The sequence below is a fragment of the Mustela nigripes genome, chromosome 16 (assembly GCF_022355385.1).
Source record: "Mustela nigripes isolate SB6536 chromosome 16, MUSNIG.SB6536, whole genome shotgun sequence".
NCBI classification, from domain to species: domain Eukaryota; kingdom Metazoa; phylum Chordata; class Mammalia; order Carnivora; family Mustelidae; genus Mustela; species Mustela nigripes.
The window spans coordinates 21287308-21299951 of NC_081572.1; the positions used below are offsets into that span (position 1 = coordinate 21287308).

The following is a 12644-nucleotide window of genomic DNA, read 5'->3' on the forward strand; positions in this document are numbered from 1 at the left end:
CCCTCCCCCCCCCCACCAGTAGCCACAGCCCCTCCTCCACCTAAACAAACCCCTGGCTAGGGACCCAAGGCAGGGTGTGCAAATAAGATTCGAAAAGGTTGTAGCAGAGCAGAGTAGATTCCGCTTAGATAAGCAGGGGGACAGACCCCTGGAGACAGGGAGTAGAGTCCCTCTGAGCCCCGGAAGCCCACGGCTCTGGGCACCCCGTCTGGGGGGAAGCAGCATGACAAAGGGGGGTCTGTTTCTATCAATGCTCTGTCTGTCTGCCCTCAATACTATGGCCGGGTTACTACCCTCCTCCCCTCCTGTTATTCAGCTCCAAGAGGGCAGCCAAGAGGGGTGACCCAGCCAACAGGGGCAGCCCCAACTAGCCAAATCCCCCCCCACTGCCTGGCCCCCTGCCCATCACCCCAGGCAGAACAGAGCTGGGCTGGGTGGGGGCTGACTGTGCCCAAAGCCAGGGGAACTGGGGTATATCATGCTGGATGAGAACTAGGACTGAGGCAATCCCAGATGCCCAAGGTACCACCCGGCAGTGTCCAGAGGCCTTTGACAAGTCTACTCGTCCAGAGCCAAGGAGGGGCAAGGATTTCTCCCTGAGCAGGAAGATCCCAGCCTCCCTCATACCCCAGAACCCTACCCACTCTCCCCCCAAAACCCCAGCACACAAGCTTCTGGAATTCAGAGAGTCCCAGAATTCCTGGTCCAAGCACCTGATAAGCCACGAATCTCAGAGCCCCCAAGTGCAGGCACAGAGAAAAGCAGCAGCTAGACGGAGGGGTGGGGGTGGGGGTTGGCTGCATACGACCCCCCTCCCCCTTACCTGCAGACACACCAGGAACTGCCAGGCAATGATGACAGGGAACCAGGCCAATAACCTTGGCAGGGCCTTCCTGGCTCTCAGTGGGCCCGGGCACCAATTCCCTCGTCAGCCTGTGACGCTGTGGCCCTGTGCCCCCCACCCCCGTCTCTACTCAGAGACCAGCCTGCAGCAGAAGATAGTGGATACCTAGACCCCCACCAGTCCACAGCCTCTTCACTGACCTCCCCTGGCCCTCTGCTTCTCCCCAACTCTAAACTACCCTGGCCAGGCTCTTCCCCCACCTCACCCTCCCTGAGGCCAGACAAGCAAATCAGACAGGAGAGAGGCCTGAGAACAGCTGCTGGGGGGTGGGGTGGGGTTGGGGGGCCTGGGTGAGGCCAGGAGGCAGAAGGGTGAGCGACAAAGAAGGCCTTTGTTGTGCTAACTTTTTCCAAGACGTAAAAGGAGTAACAATAGACAATCCAGACTGGTGTGGGGGGGTCAAGGACAAGGGGCTGTGGGGGGACCATGGCCTAGAATCCCAGCCAGCGTTCCAATAGGCAGAGGATGAAGGCACTGACCTCCCTCCCCTGCCCTCCCCAACCGCCCTTTCCCCGGGCCCACCCCTCCAATCCCCCACCTCTAAAATGGACAGGAGGAGCTTTGGGGTACAGAGTGGGGCAGATGGAGGGGAGGGCATGGGGAGACCCACAGGATTACTGGGATGAGGGTCAGACAGCTCCAAGGCCAGAGACTGACTAAAGGGGCAAAGACCCATAGAAATTTGGAGCTAAGGCAAAGTCCAGAGGGTGTTCATAGAACTTAATGCATGTGCTTTTTAAAATGGTTTTTGGCAGGATGAGGGGAGATGAGCTGAGGTGGGAGCTAGTCTGGGCTGTGAGGCTTCCTTTCAGCCCATCCCACCGCAGCTGACCACCTCTGAGGCTCTAGGGTGCTCCGCATGCCCCCCCCCCCCAGCACATCCCCACCTGTCACCCAGGTAACAGCCCTGAGGTTTTGCCCTGTGCCCTTTGAACCCAGAGCCCTGGCCCAGTTCCCACCTCCCCAGGCGGCCAGCCAGCAGCCTAGGAAAGCCCAGGGCACTCTGGGCCCCCTGTAGCCTCTGCAGTGGTTGGGATTCAGCCTTAACCCTGCACACCCAACCTCTGGGGGAAGGACTGTCAGAGCTTGGCCCCTCCCTGCTCACCTCCCTGCCCGAGAGGCCCCAGCCCACAAATCTATCGTCTTCCTGCAGGAGGAGGAGGCTGCGGGGGACACCACACCTACTCGGCTCCAAGTCCCAGCACCCTGCGGAGGGCTGGAACCAGCCCAGGAAGCTGGGTGTCCCCTCCAGCCAGCGGGGCCAGGTTCCCCTCCCCCGACCTCTGGCTGGCAGGGGGCAGGAGTCAGGGGGCAGGAGGCACGGGCGCTCTGGATTCCCCATGCCCCAGAGCCATTCGAGGCCTCACACAAGAGGCCAGTTTCCTGGAGGAGATCAGCAGGAAATCAGCCGGGCCCCTGGCCAGCGGCTCCCCTCCCAATCCAGCTGGCGCCCGCTCCTCCTCAGCTCCCCTCACAGGCCCTGGGGAAGGGGTGGGGAGGGGGCGCGGGGGCCCCCCCAACCGCCCTTCCTCCCCCCACACCCCACCCAGGGGCAGGGTGGGGTAGCTCTGGGAGTAGCAGCGGAAGGAGGCCCCTAGCCCAGCGCCCCGATAAGCATCTCTCCCCTCCCCCCACCACGAGCATCCACGTGCTTCACATTCTTGGACGTCTGGGAGCGGGTGGAGGCGTGAGCGGTGAGATTGGTGGGGGACAGATGGGGAGCCACATCCTGTGGACCCCCCCATCCTCCGGTGCCCCCAAAGGGGGGCTCTGGGGAAGGAGGCAAAATTCCCAGGGCCCTGCAGGATTGAAAGGGTCTCCACCCAAAGCACCCCCCACCCCAAGCCTGCTGTCTCTTCCCACCTTTGGCGCAGGTGGTGGGAGGCAGAGGAGGATCTGGGTGAGAGAGCCGGAGGCCTCCTATCCCCACAGGACCTCCACATCCAGCAAGGGGTTCCAAGGCAGGGGTGGTGACCCCCTGTACACTAGACAGGGTCGAGGACCCCTGGGGCCAGCAGCCTCCAGGTCCTTCCTGTGCCTCAGAACAACTCCCACACCCACCACTCCCAGCCCCCAGTCTTGGGGCTGAGCCCCACTGGCATGCCAATGACATACACACACACACCTACACGGCAACTAGGGGAGCAGGGGAGCCCAGACCTCTAGCTCTACCCAACTCCAGACAGAGCGTGGGAAACAGGACTCCACTTCCCCATCACCAGCCTCACCAAACCCAAGGCCTGCTGGACTCCATACTCCTCCTCTACCAGTTTGGGGCCAGGGAGAGCTGAGCTGCCCCCATGCAATGAAGGAAGAGAAAGGGTTGGAGGCCAGGGTCTCTGATTCCAGCTTTCCCCCAGTCCTCTGGCAAAGGCGGCCAACGTGGTGACAGGGGTGACCATGGCAGCTGTGCCCCCAATGATTAGACTGGGGAGAAACACCTTCCTCCAGGTCTGGAGGGTGGGAAGAAGGGTCCTGGTGTCACACCTCTTACCTCTCCCCTTTGGCTAAAGTCAGTCGACACTCACACCCCTCTCTCTTTGCCTCCAACGGTCTGAGTCTGCAGCCTCCCGGCCACTGGGCCCCAGAGGCAAAGGTCAAGGGGCAGGACAATAGGAAAGGCTGGGGATGAGGTGGCTCTGGGAGGGGCAGTGGTGGGGTGTCTCTCCACTCCAGGTCTCCCTCTTCCTAGACCAAAGAGGCTGGGGGTTACCCTTCAACCTTCTCCAATCTGTCAGGCCTCCAGGGACCCATCCCACCCCTTCTCCCTGGCAGGCAGGAGGGAGGCAGCCGGCAGAGAAAGGGAAGAAACCCGACCCAGGTAACAACAGCCCCCAGCGCCGGCTCCCTCCCACTCAGGTACACTACCTCACAGCTGGGTTCAAACACACCCAGGTGTGCACTCCAGGCGCTCACAGCTCCCGGGGGTGCACAGAGCCCCTCCCTTCCAGAGGAGCCCGAACCCAGATGGAGGACAGCAGGAGGGTGAGGAGGCTCCCAGGACTGACTCCAGAGTTCTCCTCAGCGCCGCTCTTAGGGACAACCCAGTGCCTGCCCCTATCCCTAAGCGTAAACAGGGTAACAAAAGGACACAGCTGGAGTGGCAGGGGATGCTCCCCCCTCACTTCCAGAGCAGCCCAGACCCACAACAAAACAAACTCCTCCCCCAGAGAGCAAACCCGATTAGGATTAGGAGGGCAATCCTTCCCCCCACAGCAGCCACGCTCCTCCTCCCATTCCTGGGACGGAAACCTCAAAGATGCCAGCCAGGTGTCCAGGGCCAGAGCAACCCTCCTATGGACAGGTGCCCCTCCGCAGGATGGAAGGATTGGTTAGGGTGGCAGACGGGTGTCAGATGAAGCTGCCCCTTCCTGCCACACCACACTGCCAACACCAAAGACATCGAGTGGTCCCCTGACACCAACTCTAATGACACAAGGGCAAGGGCTGGGGGCAGCAGCTGTTGCACAGGAGGGAGCTCTCCCCCAGGCTTCCACGGGTGGGATCTGGGAAGGAGGCCCCTCCTCCTCCGAGCAGATAAACCCACAGACCCGGCCTTTACCGCACCCTGCAGGGTGGAAGAAAGGACCACTCTGCGCTGAAGCCACTGGATTCCAGGCAAGAAGATAAAAACTGGGGGCCAGGGGCTTCACTTCCCCTGCCAGAAGTAGCAGGCCAGATGAACAAACGTTTCCTGAAGGGAGAACCCCCCTAAGTTCCTCAGCCCTGATGTAAGGAGAAAAAGCGCCCAAGGCTCCTCGGTAGGGTCCAATTGTCCAGCAAGGGCACCCGAGTTCCAGCAAGAGAGACGGGAAAGTGAAGAGTAGACACAAGCGCCATCCCCCACGCCCCAGGCCCGCATCCCCGGTGGGAGTGGAAGCTCTACTGCCCACCCTCAGCCCCAGCTCCTACAATGGGAGAGAGGAGGCCGGTACCTACAGTGGTTTGAGCCATTCCAAAGCGGAGTCCGGAGCGGGGTGGAGTAGGGACCAGGGGCGGGGAGCCCCTTCTCCGGGAGCAAACAGGCCCGGTTCTGGTTATAAAAATCCACCACAAGGAAGGGATTGGGGGTGGGGGTGAGCCCCCCCACTTCCACACTCTCGTACATCTTCCCCGCGAAGACAAGAGGTCCGGGCGGGGAAGTCATGCGCGCCGCCTCCCTCACTCAGTCGGCGGCGCCATCCGCGGAGAGCAGCTGGGGGCGAGGGGCACGTCCCCCCCCACCCCCCAGCCCCGACAGGCGACCCGAGCTCGGGGGCCGCCCGTCGCCCGAAGTCCCTGTTCAAAGTCGGCCGGCCGCTCCGCCAGTCGCAGGCGAACAGCGGGGAAGTTGTGTGTGGGGAGAGGAGGGGGTCCCTCGGCTCCCCCACCCCGGGAACGTCCGGCCGAGGCCCGGGAACTCAGCGGCTCCACCTCGAGGGGGATCCCGTCTCGAGTCGCATGCTGTCCGAGGCAGAGTCCCGCGGCTCCCCAAGTGCGCCGGCCAGGGGCGGGATCGGCGCGGGGTGGGGGGCCGGGGGGGCACGCAGGGCACTTCCTCCTCCCCGCCGGGGCTCCCGGGCTTCTCCGGGGCGAGGATTCCGGGTGGGGGTGGGGACCCCGCGCGGCTCCGCCTCCGCCAGGTCGGGGGCAGCCGGCCGACGCTGGGTCTCCGAGGTGCGCGCCGCTGCCCCCCGCCCTGAGCCTGCGCGCCCCCTCCCCGGCAGCCCCACCCCCTTCCCTCCGCCCCGTCCCGTCCAGGCACCGCCCCTGACTTAACCCTTGTAGTGCGGGACCGACTGCGGCAGGCGAAACGCAGGGGACTGACTGGGAGAGGCGTGCTGGGGCGGGCGGGTGGGGGGAGCCTGGGAAGGGGGAGGAGAGAAGGAGGGGACTCACAGGGGAAAATGCTCCAGAGGAGTACGCAGAGGACGGACGGAGGCAGGGTACGCGGAGAGGTGGGGGCTGCACGCAGAGGCAGGGACGGGAGAGGGGCGGGAGTCTCCCCCATCCCGGTTCCGGCTCCCAGCCTCCCCTGTGGTTTGGTCAGTCCACGGCCCGGCGCTGGTGGAGGAGAGGTGATGGGGCGGGGAGGAGGAGGTGGTCCCGGTGTCCTCCCCCAACAAACCCCCCACCCGGCCCGGGCCTCATTTGCCTAATGCAATGCGGCTGAACTCTCGCTGAACTCGCCTGGCGGCGCCTCACCTCCGGGTGACCCACCCACCGCTGCCCGTGACATCACCCGCTCGCCAGCCCGCCCTCGGGGCTCCCCCGCCGGCCCCCGGCCCCCCCCCCGGGCAGGGTGAGCGCCCCGGGAGTCGCGGAGAGTGGCCGCAGGACGCAAAAGACCAGGGTGCGCGGGGCCAAGTGTTTGCGCCATGAACACAGCGTGCTGGGTGTCCCGGGTGTGACATTGTGCAGCTCAGGCGCTGTGAAAGGGTTGAGACACCCGGCTTGTGTCATTGTCTGTGACATCATGTGTGACTCCGGCCGCCCGCCCGTCAGAACCCGACGCGGCAGCGCGGATGCTTTGGCACAAACGCGTGCAGAGGGGGCTCTCCACCCCCAAGATCTGCGTGCTTCCGGCGAGCAAAACCCCGCCCAGGGTGTCTCCCAGCCGCGGAACCAGGATCGGCCCCCCACCGCGCAGTCCAACCTGGGAGAGCTTAAAGGAGGGGGTGGCGCTTTCCAGCTGACCACTTCCTCCCGGAAGCCCTCGGGATGCCTGTTTCAGTAAAAGAAAGGCTTAGGTTGGGAAGGCCCAGGAAAGAGGGGGATATCCCTAGAGGAGAGGGTATCCTGTCACTCCCACTGACACTGCAGCAGAGCTCCCTCTCTCTAAAAGGGGACAGGCTTCCCAAGGATATTCCTCTAGAAGCCAGGTTCTTAACCCCTTTTGTCATTTAATCCTTGAGCAACTCCCAAGAGGTAAATGGGCGTTATTCCTATTTACACATAAAGAAACTAAGGTCTCAGCAAAGCTAGGTGGGTTGTCCCAAGTTCACACTACTAATAAAGGGTAACCTGAGTATTTGAACTTTCTGCTGCCAAAGCCCATATTCCCTCCATGCCAGCCTGACTCAGAAGTATTTTCTGAACCTCTCCTATGTGGATACCGTGGTAAGCCTTTCTTGCAGACCTTATGGAGCAACAGCCATTAAACATATAATCGTAAATATATATGTAAATATAATTGCAAACTGAGGTAACTGGTATTATGAAACAACTATAATATGCTTTGAAGAAGAATTAATGTAAGTACCTAATTTTAGGTTGAAGACTCAGGGAGGACCTCAAGGCAGAGACCTGAAAAAAGAGTAGAAGCTTAGAAGTTAGGCAAAATGTAAGAAGGAATGTGGTCCCAGTAAAGGAAAGAGCCTGTGCAAGGGCCCTGGGGTTAGAGATTGGGCGGGTGGGAAGGGGGTCGTTCAAGGTATTGACATAAGACTAAGGTAGTGGGAACTTAAAATTCAAGAGGAAAACATATGCAAAACCAGGCTGGAGAGGTGGGCTGAGGCCAGACCAGGTGGCCTTGTTGGCCTTAATATGACTTTGGGATTTTATCCTAAATGCAAGGAGAAGCCACAGGAAGCTTCCAGGCACAGGAGAAGCAAGATCTGATTTACAGTGGTATAAGATCTTTCGAGCAGCTGTGTGAAAAACGACTTGTAGAAGGGCAAGAGAGACCAGTTAGTAGCTGCTACAATGGTCCAGGCAGCACAAAAGGGCAGGGGGAGGCAGCAAAGATGACTGGTGTTTGGCTTGTGGCAAAGTTCCCAAGACTGCAAAGTAGAGATGTCTACTGGCCTGGTGGACAGGTGGGCTGTAGGAGTCCCAAGTGAGGTCTCACCTAAGTGTAGTCTGGGCTGCAGACGGAACACTGGGGTCTGGGACACATGTGCAAGACTTGGCAGTGGATGAGTGCCGGGGAAGAGGGCAGACTGCTGCCACGGCCCTTGGTATCTCTCTCCTCCCAAATGACCTAGCTCCCGGGCACCAGTTATGTGTGAGGCTCTGTGTTCACTGCTGCGAGGTACTAAGGGATCTGAGACTGTCCCTACGATCAAAACCCAGATAACTGGGGAAAAGATCTCCCAAATGATTACAGCTCACAGCAGGAGCTAGGTGGGAAGAAGTCACTCTGTGGTAGAGAGATGAGTGTTGGAAGAAAAAAAGAAATAAGGATCCACAGGCATTCAAAGGTGCAAGTGTGTCGTGAGGAAGGGGGAATGGCTGTGAAGGTTTCTGGGAAGAGGCAGCATTCAGGATGTTCCTTAAAGGGTGGATAGGCTTTCTAAAGCTGGAGAAGGGGGAGATACCTGTTCTGGGCAGTGAGAGAAGAGAGGGGGTAGGAAGGCTCTGCTGGCTGAGGAAGAACGCCATCAGCTGGCTGCAGGCCTGAGGCACCATCCTCCTCTGCTGCTCCTTTGTCACATTCCCCACCACTCCCCCAGGGCTGTGTGTTTAGCAGGCCCTTAGCAGGTGTGGGCTGAACTGGCCCCCACTTCTGCCAAGCCCCTTCCTGTCCCCAGCCCTAACTGGAGGGCATGACAAACAGGAAATCAGGACTCCTGGAGCCAGCCAGACACTGGGTCCCAGTACAGGGTGGCTATCCCCCAGGATAGTGCCTGGCTCCACCCACCTGGGCATTGAGGCTCTTGCAGGATAGCTGAAGCTCACCGGGGTTCTCATCAGCCAGCAGGTCAACATGGCCTCAGAGCAACTCAGCCAGGAACGCATTCAGAGTCTTGCTTTAAAGGGGAGGCTACAGACTCAGAGAGAGGATGGGTGACCTGCCCAAGGCCGCACAGGAACAGCTATCCTTTTTAAGACTTCTGCCCGTGGTGCCTTGGTCTGTGGGCTGGGTGAGGTTCCCGGCAACCCAGAAATCAAAACGGGGAGGGGAGGGCCTCTACCGCTGACCTAGCCGAGGCTGATCTAGTCAGCCTACCCGGGGAGACCCAGCTCCACTGGCTGTGCCTGACTCCAGGGAGGAGGAGGAGGAGGAAGGAGGTAGTGTGAGCACCGCCCCCAAGTGATTTGGAGAAGGGAAACGCTTCCTCTTTCCACAGATGCTACCCCCTAAAGGGTAGTCCTGGCCTGCACTCGCACATCTCCATGGGCACACAGGCCATGGCGAGGGGTGGACCCAATGTCTCACGTCCTGGCCAGTCCAAGAGGACAGGCTTCCTTCCCGGAGTCCTGCCAGAGGGAGTCCACGCATCATCAGTGCTACCAGATAAAAGGGGAAGGGCCCCATTTTCACTCAAAACCCCATCCACCAGTCATTTGGCTGACTCTGCATCTCAGACCCCAGGAAAGTCGTCACTGGCAATACCCTGTCTCCCTGAGCTGTCCCTCTTATCATCCAGGGCACAGTGAAGAGGAGAGACGGAGGGCAGAGACTAAGGAAAGGGAGTGGCAGAGGAGCGGAAGGGAGGGGCAGACACACTACCAATATGTGGACAGAAAGGGGCTCCCATCTCGGACTCCTCTACTGACTGCTTCCAACTTCCCTGCCCCCACCCCACAAATCGAAACAAAATAAGAACTGTGGCTTTTACACTCTGTTCCTACAGTGTGTGAGTGTGTGTGTGGGGGGGGTGCCTCCTGAGCTCTACAAACTCCTGTACGCTGCAGAGGCCGATTTGGGGGTGGGGATGGGTGTGAACAGATTGCATCCGCAATTTCCAGGACAGGATGGAGATCTGGCCCAGGCCTCTTAGCGCTCTTTCCCTCCAGCCTTCAGGATCCAAAACACAGAGGAGGGGGCGTGGCTTGGCTGCCTTACCCGCGCCCCCTACTGGGGGAAGGCAGGAGGTCCTTGGGCAGGAGTGGACCTCAGCCATGGGGGAGGAGGCTTCAATTTTGGCACTGGCCACCAACCCCCCACCAAGGAGTACCCCCCACAATACCCTCCTGCAGCTGCCTATCTGGATGATGGAAAACAGATTCGGCTTTACCACTCACTTAAGGCAGTCTCTTCACCTCCAGCCACGCTGTTTCCTCATGTGAATGGGAATAAGGACCCTCTCCCAGCATCACAGGGATTAAGGCTTGTGAAACTGAGATAAAGCTGGGGCACACAGTAGGTGCTGCACAATGTTAGCATCCCATTCTCTCCCACTCCTACCTAGAAGGGGCCCGAGTCTCTTTTCACTGTACATAATGACACAGGAAGGATTCAGCAAGCAAGAGGCAGAGCGAAGGGCCTGACATCAGTGATCTTGCCAATCTCGGCCTTTGAGGGAGGTTCTGGTAATATCCCTGTTGTACAGACCAGGAATCACGCTCAAGAGAGGTTATCCTATGTAGGAAGTGGCAAAGCCCGAACTCCAGCTACCCTGCCTACTCCCCAGCCCACGTGCAATCCGGGAGTAAGCAACCAAAAACACAGGTCAGTTTCCCCTCCAGGCTAGAATGGTGATAAGAGAGACCCTCACCTCCCCAAACACAGCACAATCCATAGACCTCCTGCTTTAGAGCCTCTACACCCTGAGTCACTGCCCCCTCCAGCACACAAACAGACACCCCCTCTCCAGCTCTGGATCTGATTCTCCCAAAACACACTCAACCCTTTGACCTTCTCACCCCATACATACAAACCATTAACCCCCTTTCCCAACACACACTCAGCCTTGACCCCCTTGGCCCCCCCACATACCCCTAAAACACACACAACCCTGACCCTCCCCACAATGCACACAGAATCCCAACCCTCCACAGTAAATACTAGTCCTCAGAGATCAAGCCCCAGGGGCTCTGGGGAGGTGGGGAGGGAATCCTATACCATCTCTCAGGCCTCCCACTCTGGCTCCCAGACTGGAGTAGGACAAATACCCACCCCTCCCCACAGTGACCTGGACCTGTCATTCCACAGACCACCACATCTCTGAAAGGGATACCCAGGATACCCAAGGTCCAGCCTCCTCCACACATGGGAAGAGGGATGGGAAATGGGCGATTATCCAAACACCTCTGTTGGTGGGAAGTGGGAGGAAAGGGCCTCATCTGGAAGGTTTCCTACAAAAAGGGTGACCATTGCTCTGTGCATGTATGGGAGCCACCTAGGCCTCCCAGGAACTGCCTGACCCCTGGCACCAGCCCCTAGGCAGGGAGAGCAGGGTAATGAGGCTGACTCTATCTCCCAACGCGTGAATTTTGATCTGTCATGCTTCGCTGCCCAGGACTGAGGAGCTTGGGTCACCAGGCCACCCAGTCCCACACAAAAAGGAGGAGATGCCTGGCTCCCTGAGGCCCATGGCCTCCTCTGGTCACAGAGAAGGAGCAGCTCAAGGAGAAGCTCAGAAGCTGAGGTTCTGGATAGGAAGAGAAGTTGTTTACTAGGAAGAGGGGAGGGGTAGGGAAACCCACACACTCACAGGGGGAGGGGGCAGGAAAGGGGCATTGCCTAACCTGGGTGGGGAAAGCCAGAGAAGGCTCCGCTTGCCCGAAATGGGAGTACCCCACCCTAGGGAGAAAAGGTTACCAGGGTGGGAAGTGGAGGACCCAGAAACCCTCCCCACCTCTAAGAAAGAGGAAGAAGCTTGCAACATTTAGAGGAGGGCATGGCATCTGCTCATCTGACACAGGGTGGGCAAGAGCCCAGGCCACACCCTGCGTCCCTCCAACTCTGAGCAGTGCCCGGGGCTCTGTTCCCATCACCTGGGGAAGGACAACTTATCCACAGGTACCAAGTTATAAAGCCCCGACTTCTCCCACCCTGGCAGGAAGCAGACGTTTCAGTTACCCCCACCAAGAATACAAATTCCAGTCCCTGTAGACACATGGACCCACAGACATGCCCACCCATTCCCCAGCAGCTCTGAACCCAGAGACTGGCCTTCCCTGTCCCCTAGCACAAGACTGGAAGACCAGACCAGAATCAGAGGTCCCCGACTTCCAGGTCACTGTGCCATGCGCCCCTGCTGTGTGAGGGTGGAAGAGAGGCAGCACGGAAGATGGTGCGTGTATGGCATGACAGTGGGAACAGCGGCACCTGCCTGCCCCAGGTCCCAGGTCATAAAGGGGGAGGCACAGACACGGAGCCCCTGTTCCGGCAGCCGGTGGGGCCTGGGAGGGAGGGGCTGTGGCACAGCCAGAGGAGGAGGTCCAGGAAGCGGTGGTGGCAGTGGGCAGACGGCCAGTGCGGGCAGCGAGGCGCCCAGCCAGGGCCTGCCCCAGGGACAGAGAGACTCCCTGGCTCCGGGGAGAGAGTGCTGCCCCCACACTGAGAAGGGGACACTGATCCAGCCCAGCCGGGCGCCCAGGGCAGTGGTGCCAGGCAGCCTACCAGCGGCCGTGGGAGGGGCAGTGGGTGCCCGGGGCAGGGTGTTCAGTCCCTGCCCGCCAGGAGAGGTGGGACACGTCTCCCAGGTCAGCAGCTGACTGGCCAGCGGCTGTCCATGGCCCATTCTGCAGCTTCCAACCCCTCCTGCTCCAGGCCAGGCCCGGGCTCCCTCCCCCACACCCCCAGCCCTGGCCTGGTGCCCAGCCGGGCCCTGGGGGCCAGAGTTACTGTAAGCGGCCTGGCAGGCCCGAGGCCTGGACTCTGCCAGCTGGCCAGAGCTGCTGCCGCCTCCTACTACCTGGCTCGGCCAGCCGAGGAAGGGTACTGAGACCCCCGTCCTGCCAGCAGGCGACCCCCATGGCAGAGGGTGGAGTCACAGAGGAAACACAGGCCCTGCCAAGAGCCTGCAGGCCAGCACGCCGCTGCCTGCCGGAGTCCAGGCCCAGCGCCCCTTCCTGGGACACAGTGAGG

At 60.2% G+C, this 12644-nt stretch overlaps 1 protein-coding gene across 7 annotated transcripts in view; it reads right to left on the minus strand.

Annotated features, from left to right (window-relative positions):
- The window catches only part of RARA (retinoic acid receptor alpha), a 43900-nt gene that overhangs the window by 8799 nt on the left and 22457 nt on the right, over positions 1–12644 (minus strand). The window contains exon 1 of one of the 7 annotated variants that reach the window (XM_059380410.1): positions 5783–5987. The exons of 2 other annotated variants lie outside the window; for them this stretch is intronic. In XM_059380410.1, the coding sequence (XP_059236393.1) occupies positions 5783–5894 (112 nt within the window). In that variant the 5' untranslated portion in view covers positions 5895–5987. Of the gene's footprint in view, positions 1–823; positions 940–4839; positions 5596–5782; positions 5988–12644 lie in introns of those variants that run through there. 4 more of the 7 variants (XM_059380407.1, XM_059380411.1, XM_059380412.1 and 1 more) reach the window with 4 other exon arrangements.